Here is a 12,652-nt window from a genome sequence, read left to right as displayed (position 1 = left end):
CATCTGACCAGAGCACCTTCTTCCACATGTTTGGTGTGTCTCCCAGGTGGCTTGTGGCAAACTTTAAACGACACTTTTTATGGATATCTTTAAGAAATGGCTTTCTTCTTGCCACTCTTCCATAAAGGCCAGATTTGTGCAATATACAGATTGTTGTCCTATGGACAGAGTCTCCCACCTCAGCTGAAGATCTCTGCAGTTCATCCAGAGTGATCATGGGCCTCTTGGCTGCATCTCTGATCAGTCTTCTCCTTGTATGAGCTGAAGGTTTAGAGGGACGGCCAGGTCTTGGTAGATTTGCAGTGGTCTGATACTCCTTCCATTTCAATATTATCACTTGCACAGTGCTCCTTGGGATGTTTAAAGCTTGGGAAATCTTTTTGTATCCAAATCCGGCTTTAAACTTCTTCACAACAGTATCTCGGACCTGCCTGGTGTGTTCCTTGTTCTTCATGATGCTCTCTGCGCTTTTAACGGACCTCTGAGACTATCACAGTGCAGGTGCATTTATACAGAGACATGATTACACACAGGTGGATTGTATTTATCATCATTAGTCATTTAGGTCAACATTGGATCATTCAGAGATCCTCACTGAACTTCTGGAGAGAGTTTGCTGCACTGAAAGTAAAGGGGCTGAATACTTTCGCAAGGCACTGTATGAATGATGGAGGCCACTGTATTCTTGGGGACCTTCAATTCTGCAGAAATGTGCCTCGACACAATCCTGTCTTTGAGCTTTACAGACAATTCCTTCAACCTCATGGCTTAGTTTTTGCGCTGACATGCACTGTCAACAGTGGTACCTTGTATAGACAGGTGTGTGCCTTTCCAAATCATGTCCGATCAATTTAATTTACCACAGGTGCTCCAATCAAGTTGTAGAAACATTTCAAGGATGGTCAATGGAAACAGGATGCACGAGAGCTCAATTTTGCGTCTCATAGCAAAGGGTCGGAATACTTATGTCAATAACATATTTCTGTTTTTTATTTTCAAAAGGCCTGTTTTCGGCAGCGCTAGCTATGCTAGCTATGCCACCAGAGACTCTGTGTTCGCGCCCAGGCTCTGTTGCAGCCGGCCTTGACCGGGAGGTCCGTGGGGCGACGCACAATTGGCCTAGCGTCGTCCGGGTTAGGGAGGGTTTGGCCGGTAGGGATATCCTTGTATCAACGCGCACCAGCAACTCCTGTGGCGGGCCAGGCGCAGTGCACGCTAACCAAGGTTGCCAGGTGCATGGTGTTTCCTCCGGCACATTGGTGCGGCTGGCTTCCGGGTTGGATGCGTGCTGTGTTAAGAAGCAGTGTGGCTTGGTTGGGTTGTGTTTCGGAGGACGCATGGCTTTCGACCTTGGTCTCTCCCGAGCCCGTACGGGAGTTGTAGCGATGAGACAAGATAGTAATTACTAACAATTGGATACCACGAAATTGGGGAGAAAGGGGGGGTAAAATGTTTTATTTTTTATTTTTATGTAAAAGCCTGTTTTCACTTTGTCATTATGGGGTATTGTGTGTAGATTGATGAGGGGAAAAAACTATTTTATTTTAGAATAAGGCTGTAACCTAACAAAATGTGGAAAAAGTCAAGGGGTCTTAATACTTTCCGAATGCTACATATTGCCGACCCCTGATGTAGTAATTCGTTGATATACCTATAGTCTCAGTTACCAGAATAGAGCTGGGAAGTCCCAGGGTATTTCCTCCACGTTCAAAATTGGTTTTGTGTTCTCCCTCATTGTACAGTGAAAGCCAATTAGGTGGAAAGTGGCATTTTGAGAAATATGGTTTTAGAGAAATATGGGGCACAAGAGAGAGGGAAGTGAAAGAGGACGAGGATTTTACATGATAGCAAGATGGCACCGATAGACATGGTTGCCCTGTTCATGGCTCCTAAGCAACTTTGCTGTATTTTGTTTTATTACTGCACTGTTGGATTTTGATACACTCGCAGTAACATCTGCTAAATATCTGTATGCGATCAATAACATTTGATTTGATTTTGATTTACTAGATTACTACTCAGCTAGGCAGCCAATGTAATATCTGCGGTCTTTCATTCTTTATCTGTCCTTTACCAGGTGGTGCTAACAACAGCTCTGACACAGAGAGCCTACCCTCTCCGCGTTCCTCTGAGGACAGCAAGCCTAAAGAGGAGGGTAGTGGCAGGGCCAAATCTGGCTCAAACTCTGGGGACAAGGAGGCCTCAGGTTCCCACATGGGCCAGCGAGGAGATGAGAAACCCCCAGGAGAAGTGGGGAAGGCCATCAAGCAGGAGGTGAAGACAGAGGCAGAGGAGGGCAGCAAGGAGCAGCCAAGCGAATCCACAGACCGAGACATGAAGCCCCCCACTGCAGATGCAGAGGAGAGCAAGAGCTCATCCAAGAGCTCCAAGAGGGGCCATGGGCCCAAGACGGGCTCCCACGCAGACAGTGACTCTAGTGCCACCTGCAGCGCGGACGAGTTGGAGGAGTTGGATAGTACAGAGAAGAACAGGTGGGGGCTCAGGGCTAGGTGGGGTAGGGGGATTGCATGTGAGGGCTCAGGGCAGGGTAGGGTGGGGTTTCATGTGAGGGCTCAAGGCTGGGTGGGGTAGGGGGGGGTTGCATGTGGGGACTCGAGGCTCGGAGGGGGGGTACATGTGGGGGCCCAGGGCTGGGTGGGGGGGTTATAGGTGTGGGCTGGGGGGCTGTTCAAATTTTATTTGTCACACACACATTTTTAGCAGATGTTATTGCAGGTGTAGTGAAATGCTTGTGTTCCTAGCTCCAACAGTGCAGTAGTATCTAACCATTTACAACAATACACACAAATCTACAGTAAAATAATGGATATTAGGATAAACAATGTCGGAGTGGCATTGACTAAGGTGGGGGGGGGGGGGGGGGGGGGAGTTGCTGAGTGCGTGCTGGGGGGGGGTGGAATTCTGGTTTCCCCACTGCAGCGAAACATTCATCTGGACTGGGGAAGGGAAGAGGGGAAGAGTGTCACTAGTGTTCTTCTGTATAGCCCTAAGATGTCAAGCAATTTGTGGCCAATACTCTACAACAATCATCAACATAAACTCTATCTGCCTTTGTGAGTGTGTGCATATGTACTGTAGCTGGGTGATATGTACAAAAACCTTTTAACGATAACTCTAAAGATATGTTTTTAACATTAATGTGCACACAGTTACTTTTTCATATTACCCTTAAAACCACCACTACTACAACTTTAAATTCTGAAGATCAGTTGTCCTGTTAGCTGTCGCCTATATTGACAGACTTCACCTTTCTCTTCACCATCAAACAATATTGTTCTAGTATAGGCAACTTGTCATTATCGATATCAGTAAAATGTCCTCATTTTGTATGTACCTGCGTGCTTTTATCTGAGTGTGTTTGCCTGCAAGCGCAAATGTGTGTGTCAAAGATGTGGGCTGACGGCTTGGGGGAGTGGTGATTCGTCCTGCAGTGTTTGCATGGTATTTGTTCTGTTTTTTCCATGACAGCAGACTGCATGTATTGGCAGAGCCTAGGGAAACGTTGCCCTCTGTGCCAAAGCAAACAATGGGAGGGAGTGTGTGTGCTCCCCAGTCTCTTGTCTGTGTGTGTGTGTGTGTGTGGCAGAGTATCTTTGTGGGTTTGTATGAGTGTATCTGCGAGTGGGGGATGGGTGGTTAGGCATGTGGGATGGAAACACAATCAGAACCTCTGCTCTCTTTGTGTTTTCATAGTGCGAGATTCTGCTCCAGGTCAATCTGTGTTTATTGGGAAAGCAAATAAGAGAATCTGGGTTGTGGTCATATTAAGGAATGCGTGGGACATCCATTGGCATGCTACTGAATGGGGAACTCTGTGTTCTAGTTACTTCTCTCTCTTGCTCTCTCCTCTACTTCTCTCTCTGTCTCGGTCTCTTTCTCTCCCTGTCCAGGATGACGTCTCCTAGCCGTCCCAGCCTGCTGAACTATGCTCATGATGGGGTCATCTCCTCCCCCCTGCAAAAGCCCATGGACCTGAAGCAGCTCAAACAGAGGGCTGCTGCCATCCCCCCTATTGTGAGTCTTACCACTTTCTGTGTGAGTCAGTGCATCCCCCTCCTCTCGTTACACGCCAGGGCCACAGCCTGTATCTTTGTCCATCCTTGGAAAGCATATGGAAGCCAGCCAGGTAGAATCAGTAACAGATAAGTCCTTGGATTAGACCAGCCTGGTCATTCTACCCCCTAGTGGTATTAATGCCAGCCCTCCTGTAATGACAATACTGCTTCTTACACAGATAACAGCATGGCGAGTAAAATGATGAAGCCCTATCATATTTGTATTAGATAAGCAGGCCAGCTGGAGGAGAGGGGATACATTGACCCAGAGGAGAAATGAGGTGCCAGGCATTAGGGAAAATAAGAGGAACCGGGTCATTAGATGTGGGATCTCCCGGGTGTATATTGTTTGTATGTGTATCTGTTGCTCACCAGGCTTCTCTCTCCTGTGTGTGCAGATGCCCCAGATGCCGGATGGTGGACCTCGGGGTGCGTGTAGTAAGGCTGAGCTGCCCCCCCATGCCCTGGCTCTCTACCAGCAGCAGATCACCATGGCTCATGGAGAGTCCTCCCAGGAGGCCAAGCAGCATGCAGGTCAGCCCAGCAAACAGCACCCCTACCCAGCGCAGGAGGACCCCCATAACATCAGCAGCCCCCGCGTCCACCCACGCAGCCCCTCCGCCAGCGACAAGGACGGTACGAACATCAGCCCTCTCTCTCCCTAGCTCCTCTCACCCTCCTGCTCAGTCTAAACACAACTCCCTCCTTCAGCTAAACTGTTACTTTGATTCTACGTTGGTGCTATTGTTTAGAAGCTCCTGGTAGCTCTGGATGTTTCCTTGCTTACTTGAGGACTCTGTCAGTTCCACAGTGTGTTGTCTAAAGTGCTGGTATTGATTGTTGGGCTCACAGTCAGGTATAACCATGCAGCGGGATCTGTGTTAAGTTCAGTCTTGGATATCATTGTGGAGTAGTGCTCCATGTGAGTTACTAGACCTATCCAGACCTAGTCTTATTTAGAAGTTAATTAGCAGATGTTTACACAAAATTCTCCACTGTTGAGCTGGAGTTATAAATAGTCAGACAGACATGGAGGACTGAAGAGTTTCCATCTGGGGATTCGAGCTGCATGGACATAGGGCTGGGCGGTATACCGTTTTATGCGATATACCGGTATTGATGCACGGACCGGTGTGGGTTTTTACTTTACCTTCTATAACGGTATTAGAATTTTTGGTTTGTTAAATGTGATACGTAGTGTGTGACGTCCATTTCTATAGTTTACTTCGCTACTTGAGTCATCTCTCTCCTCTCTCTCTCTCTATGCCGCTTTCCACACAGACCTAGCCATGGCTCCTGTCACTCAAGGAGAACATTTGATGTTCCTCGACCACGAGACACTTGCGTTCAGTCTGCATGGTCAATGCAGCATATGCAACAATGTTGATGACAATGATGCAGTTGTCACTTTGCTTCTTAATATAAATCTACCAGCATTCTATAATTACACTCTTAGCTTGTGTTTCTTACATCTGCAAACAGCTAGTTTAGCAAGTTATTCCTAAATCTTGTGAGCCGCTAAAGCTAATTGCTAGCTAGCCAATAAATGTACTGATTAAAAGCAAACGTAGCTAGCTAATACAGCCGGATAATAATAGTGATGGTGTAGACCTAAATCAGCATCTTATTTGTGCATTTTCATTAGTTGTCATGTCAAACAACACTGTATTAAAAGTGTGCAATATTCTAACTATATAACTAGAATAGACATATTATTTCCATGATTCCGACAGTTAACCCAAGTGTTTTGCTCTAAATCGCAACTCAAATTGCAACATTTGGTGAAAAATAAGGCCCAGATTGCTTGCTCATATCGTGCAGCCCTACGTGGCAGTGTGGAAATTATGTCAAATGCAGAAATTGATGGAAATTATTTTAAAGTTGAATTGAACAGTATAAAACAATCAGAATACATACATCTTAGCCAGATACATTTAAACTCAGTTTTTCACAATTTCTGACATTTAACCCTAGTAAAAATTGCCTGTCTTAGTTCAGTTAGGATCACTACTTTATTTTAAGAATGTGAAATGTCAGTAGAATAGTAGAGAGAATTATTTATTTCAGCTTTTATTTCTTTCATCACATTCCCAGTGGGTCAGAAGTTTACATACACTCAATTAGTATTTGGTAGCGTTGCCTTTAAATTGTTTAACTTGAGTCAAATGTTTTGGGTAGCCTTCCACAAGCTTCCCACAATATGTTGGGTGGATTTTGGCCCATTCCCCCAGACAGAGCTGGTGTAACTGAGTCAGCTTTGTAGGCCTCCTTGCTCGCACACGCTCAGTTATGCCCACAAATTTTCTACGGGATTGAGGTCAGGGCTTTGTGATGGCCACTCCAATACCTTGACATTGTTGTCCTTAAGCCATTTTGCCACAACTTTGGAAGTATGCTTGGGGTCATTGTCCATTTGGAAGACCCATTTTTGACCAAGCTTTAACTTCGTGACTGATGTCTTGAGATGTTGCTTCAATATATCCACATAATTTTCCATCCTCATGATTCCTTACATTTTGTGAAGTGCACCAGTCCCTCCTGCAGCAAAGCACCCACACAACATGATGCTGCCACCCCCGTGCTTCACTGTTGGGATGGTGTTGTTCGGCTTGCAAGCCTCCCCCTTTTTCCTCCAAACATAACGATGTCCAAACAGTTCTATTTTTGTTTTATCAGTCCAGAGGACATTTCTCCAAAAAGTACGATCTTTGTCCTCATGTGCAGTTGCAAACCGTAGCCTGGTTTTTTTATGGCGGTTTTGGAGCAGTGGCTTCTTCCTTGCTGAGTGAGCGGCCTTTCAGGTTATGTCGATATAAGACTCTTTTACTGTGGATATAGATACTTTTGTACTTATTTCCTCCAGCGTCTTCACAAGGTCGTTTGCTGTTGTTCAGGGATTGATTTGCACTTTTCGCATCAAAGTACGTTCATCTCTAGGAGACAGAACGCGTCTCCTTCCTGAGCGGTATGACGGCTGCGTGGTCCCATGGTGTTTATACTTGCGTACTATTGTTTGTACAGATGAACGTGGTACTTTCAGGCGTTTGGAAATTGCTCCCAAGGATGAACCAGACTTGTGGAGGTCTATAATTTTTTTCAGAGGTCTTGGCTGATTTCTTTTGATTTTCCCATGATGTCAAGCAAAGAGGCAGAGTTTGAAGGTAGGCCTTGAAATACATCCACAGGTACACCCCCAATTGACTCAAATTATGTCAATTAACCTATCAGAAGCGTCTAAAGCCATGACATCATTTTCTGGAATTTCCCATGCTGTTTAAAGGCACAGGGAATTACAGGGGATTTCTTACATCTGCAAACAGCTGACAGGGAATTATAAGTGAAATATTCTGTTTGTAAATTGTTGGAAAAAGTACTTGTGTAATGCACTAAGTTGATGTCCTAACCGACTTGCCAGAACTAAAGTTTGTTAACAACAAATTTGTGGAGTGGTTGAAAAACTAATTTTAATGACTCCAACCTAAGTGTATGTAAACTTCCAACTTCAACTGTATGTGTTGCCATCCTAGGGTCACGCACTACTCATGAAGCAAATTTAGAACTTTTATTATTAAAAAACATAAAATTAAATTTAAAAAAAAAAAAAATCATCGATATAATATTTGGTCATATCGCCCAGCCCTACATGGACATATATGTACGCGTGACTGTGTGTGATCAGCTGCAGTATGTCTGTGTCCCTGCAGAGCTGGAAGGCAACGAGAGGTGGCTGCAGACTCTACTTCACGGATTACGTAGGTTCACACCCCGCCCCACCCCAATCTATCCTTAACTCATACCCCTTCGCCCAACACATACCTAGCTAAATTCACTTCCTCAGTGGGATTGTGTGTGTAACACTATTAGAAGGTTTGGCAGTGTGTGTGCTGTGGCTGTGTGGAGCAGCGTTGCTGTGTGGCTGACTGCGCAGACGCTGCCTGGCTGCACTCCTTGCTATGATGATGATGATAGTAATGATGATGATGAGGAGAAGGAGCATAAAAAGCTAGCGCTGACCAAGGGATGGTTCTCAGCTTCCAGAAAGATAGCAATTACCCCCCATCCCTTACCGTTTGTGTGTGTGTTTGTCCCGTCTTGCAGATAAGTCCCGGGCCTTCTCTCCTCATGGTGACCCTAAGAAGCAGCCGGTGGGGCCAGAGGATCTGAGGGCCACTACCCTGGGCCGGCCCATCATGTCCCCCTACCCAATGTCCCATCGAGACATGGCCAAGCTCAGCCACGACCAGCACCTACTCCACTATAACTCCTGTGAGTCCCACTTACGGCTGTTACGGTGACCACAGTCAAATTCCACGTGGCCGTTTAGTTGTGGTAACTAGGCTTCTCCAAGCTCTGATGCTGCTGTTGGTCATTAGTGGCCTCCCAAATGTGTTAATCCCTGGTACCCAGCACCCTAATCTATGGATTTCACTTGACTGGGCAGGGGTTGAGCCAGGCCCAGCCAATCAGAATTTGTTTGTTTTTTTTCCACAAAAGGGCTTTATTACAGACATAAATACTCCTCAGTTTCATCAGCTGTCTGGGTAGCTGGTCTCAGATGATCCTGCAGGTGAAGAAGCCAGATGTGGAAGTCCTGTGCTGGTGTGTTTACACTTGGTCTGCAGTTCTGACACCGGTTGGACGTATAGCCAAATTCTCTAAAATGACATTGGAGGCGCCTTAGGATAGAAAAATGAACATTCAATTCTCTGGCAACAGCTGTGGTGGACATTCCTGCAGTCAGCATGCCGATTGCACGCTCCCTCAAAACAGACATATGTGGCTTTGTGTTGTGTGACAAAACTGCACATTTTAGAGTGGCCTTTTATTGTCCCCAGCCCAATGTGCACCTGTGTAATGGTCATGCTGTTTAATCAGCTTTTTGATATGCACACATGTCATGTGGATGGATTGTCTTGGCAAAGGCGAAATGTTCACTAACAGGAATGTAAACAATTTTGTGCACAACATTTGAGAGAAATAAGCTTTTTGTGTGTATGGACAATTTCTGGGATCTTTTATTTCAGCTCATGAAACATGGGACCAACACTTTACATGTTGTGTTTATGTTTTTGTTCAGTTTATATTTATTTATCAACTTTCCTAATATTAAGCACATTGTTTTGCTTTACAGCGGGAGTATAGCGTACCTGGCAGGCATGAAAATAAACCACGGGAAAAGCGTCCTCCATTCACTATTTAAGTGGTTAGATGACATCTATTTTTTACCCCCGTGACCCTGTTCTGAGACAAGTGCATGATAATGGTCCATTCTAAATCAAAACTAATTTCACACACACACTGCCTTTCAAAAGTTTGGGGTCACTTAGAAATGTCCTTGTTTTTGAAAGATAAGCACATTTTTTGTCCATTTAAAATACCATCAAATTGATCAGAAATACAGTGTATACATTGTTAATGTTGTTAATGACTATTGTAGCTGGAAACGGCTGATGTTTACATAGGCGTACAGAGGCCCATTATCATCAACCATCACTCCTGTGTTCCAGTGGCACGTTTCGTTAGCTATTTTTATTTTTTATTTCACCTTTATTTAACACGGTAGGCCAGCTGACAACAAGTTCTTATTTACAACTGCGACCTGGCCAAGATAAAGCACAGCAGTGCGACAAAAGCAACACCACAGAGTTACACATGAACAAACATACAGTCAATAACACAAAAGAAAAGAAAATGACAGTGTGTGCAATTGTAGAAGATTAGGGAGGCAAGGCAATAAATATGTCAGAGGCGAAATAATTACAATTTAGCATTAACACTGGAGTGATAGATGTGCAGATGACGATGTGCAAGTAGAGATACTGGGGTGCATTGCTTGCTGTTTGGGGTTTTAGGCTGGGTTTATGTACAGCACTTTGAGATATCAGCTGATGTACGAAGGGCTATATAAATACATTTGATTTGATTTGCAAAAGAGCAAAAAGATAAATAACAGTATGGGGATGAGGTAGTTGGGTGTGCTATTTACAGATTGGCTGTGTACAGGTACATTGATCGGTAAGCTGCTCAGACAGCTGATGCTTAAAGTTAGTGAGGGAGATATACGTCTCCAGCCAGTGATTTTTGCAATTTGTTCCAGTCATTGGCAGCAGAGAACTGGAAAGAAAGGTGGCCAAAGGAAGTGTTGGCTTTGGGGATGACCAGTGAAATATACCTGCTGGAGCGTGTGCTATGGGTGGGTGTTGCTATGGTGACCAGTGAGCTGAGATAAGGTGGGGCTTTACCTAACAAAGACTTATAGATGACCTGGAGCCAGTGGGTTTGGCGACGAATATGTAGCGAGGTCGCAGTGGTGGGTAGTATATAGGGCTTTGGTGACAACTTATGGCACTGTGATAGACTACATCCAATTTGCTGAGTAGAGTGTTGGAGGCTATTTTGTAAATGACATCGCCGAAGTCAAGGATCGGTAGTGTAGTCACATTTACGAGGGTATGTTTGGCAGCATGAGTGAAGGAGGCTTTGTTGCGAAATAGGAAGCAGATTTTAGATTTCATTTTTGATTGAAGATGCTTAATGTGAGTCTGGAAGGAGAATTTTAGTCTAACCAGACACCTAGGTATTTGTAGTTGTCCACATATTCTAAGTTAGAACCCTCCAGAGTTGTGATGCTAGTCGGGCGGCCGGGTGTGGGCAGCAATTAGTTGAAGAGCATGCATTTAGTTTTACTAGCATTTAAAAACAGTTGGAGGCCACGGAAGGAGTGTTGTATGGCATTGAAGCTCGTTTGGAGGTTTGTTAACACAGTGTCCAAAGAAGGGCCAGATGTATACATAATGGTGTTGTCTGCATAGAGGTGGATCAGAGAATCACCAGCAGCAAGAGTGACATCATTGATATATACAGAGAAAAGAGTCGGCCCGAGAATTGAACCCTGTGGCACCCCCATAGAGACCGCCAGAGGTCCGGACAACAGGCCCTCCAATTTGACACACTGAACTCTATCAGAGAAGTAGTTGGTGAACCAGGCGAGGCAGTCATTTGAGAAACCTAGGCTATTGAGTCTGCCGATAAGAATGCGGTGATTGATAGAGTCAAAAGCCTTGGCCAGATCGATGAAGACGGCTGCACAGTACTGTCTTTTATCGATGGCAGTTATGATATCGTTCGGGACCTTGAGTGTGGCTGAGGTACACCCATGACCAGCTCGGAAACCAGATTGCATAGTGGAGAAGGTACGGTGGGATTCGGAATGGTTGGTGATCTGTTTGTTAACGTGGCTTTCGAAGATTTTCGGAAGGCTGGGTAGGATGGATATACAGTTGAAGTCGGAAGTTTACATACATCTTAGCCAAATACACTGCTCAAAAAAATAAAGGGAACACTTAAAAAACACAATGTAACTACAAGTCAATCACACTTCTGTGAAATCAAACTGTCCACTTAGGAAGCAACACTGATTGACAATACATTTCACATGCTGTTGTGCAAATGGAATAGACAACAGGTGGAAATTATAGGCAATTAGCAAAACACCCCCAAAAAAGGAGTGGATCTGCAGGTGGTGACCACAGACCACTTCTCAGTTCCTATGCTTCCTGGCTGATGTTTTGGTCACTTTTGAATGCTGGCGGTGCTTTCACTCTAGTGGTAGCATGAGATGGAGTCTACAACCCACACAAGTGGCTCAGGTAGTGCAGCTCATCCAGGATGGCACATCAATGCGAGCTGTGGCAAGAAGGTTTGCTGTGTCTGTCAGCGTAGTGTCCAGAGCATGGCGGCGCTACCAGGAGACAGTCCAGTACATCAGGAGACGTGGAGGAGGCCGTAGGAGGGCAACAACCCAGCAGCAGGACCGCTACCTCCACCTTTGTGCAAGGAGGAGCAGGAGGAGCACTGCCAGAGCCCTGCAAAATGACATCCAGCAGGCCACAAATGTGCATGTGGTCAGAAACAGACTCCATGAGGGTGGTATGATGGCCCGACGTCCACAGATGGGGGTTGTGCTTACAGCCCAACGCCGTGCAGGACGTTTGGCATTTGCCAGAGAACACCAAGATTGGCAAATTCGCCACTGGCGGCCTGTGCTCTTCACAGATGAAAGCAACTTCACACTGAGCACATGTGACAGACGTGACAGAGTCTGGAGACGCCGTGGAGAACGTTCTGCTGCCTGCAACATCCTCCAGCATGACCGGTTTGGTGGTGGGTCAGTCATGGTGTGGGGTGGCATTTCTTTGGGGGGCCGCACAGCCCTCCATGTGCTCGCCAGAGGTAGCCTGACTGCCATTAGGTACCGAGATGAGATCCTCAGACCCCTTGTGAGACCATATGCTGGTGCGGTTGGCCCTGGGTTCCTCCTAATGCAAGACAATGCTAGACCTCATGTGGCTGGAGTGTGTCAGCAGTTCCTGCAAGAGGAAGGCATTGATGCTATGGACTGGCCCGCCCGTTCCCCAGACCTGAATCCAATTGAGCACATCTGGGACATCATGTCTCGCTCCATCCACCAACGCCACGTTGCACCACAGACTGTCCAGGAGTTGGCGGATGCTTTAGTCCAGGTCTGGGAGGAGATCCCTCAGGAGACCATACGCCACCTCATCAGGAGCATGCCC

The 12,652-nt window shown here is 45.8% G+C and overlaps 1 protein-coding gene across 50 annotated transcripts in view; it reads left to right on the top strand.

Moving 5' to 3' along the window:
- ncor2 (nuclear receptor corepressor 2) overlaps positions 1-12,652 on the top strand; it is a 180,850-nt gene that overhangs the window by 135,110 nt on the left and 33,088 nt on the right. For 32 of the 50 annotated variants that reach the window (XM_090237371.1, XM_090237353.1, XM_090237368.1 and 29 more), the window contains exons 20-24: positions 2,078-2,492; positions 3,912-4,035; positions 4,475-4,712; positions 7,781-7,828; positions 8,175-8,342. In XM_090237371.1, coding sequence (XP_090093497.1) covers positions 2,078-2,492; positions 3,912-4,035; positions 4,475-4,712; positions 7,781-7,828; positions 8,175-8,342 — 993 coding nt within the window. The remainder of the gene's footprint in view (positions 1-2,077; positions 2,493-3,911; positions 4,036-4,474; positions 4,713-7,780; positions 7,829-8,174; positions 8,343-12,652) is intronic. The other 18 variants (XM_090237380.1, XM_090237370.1, XM_090237379.1 and 15 more) reach the window with 2 other exon arrangements.

This window comes from Oncorhynchus mykiss, chromosome 6 (assembly GCF_057628025.1).
Source record: "Oncorhynchus mykiss isolate SJ-2025 chromosome 6, ASM5762802v1, whole genome shotgun sequence".
Lineage (NCBI taxonomy): Eukaryota > Metazoa > Chordata > Actinopteri > Salmoniformes > Salmonidae > Oncorhynchus > Oncorhynchus mykiss.
Note: the sequence above shows the minus strand (reverse complement) of the source record. Positions and strands in the feature narration are given on the sequence as shown.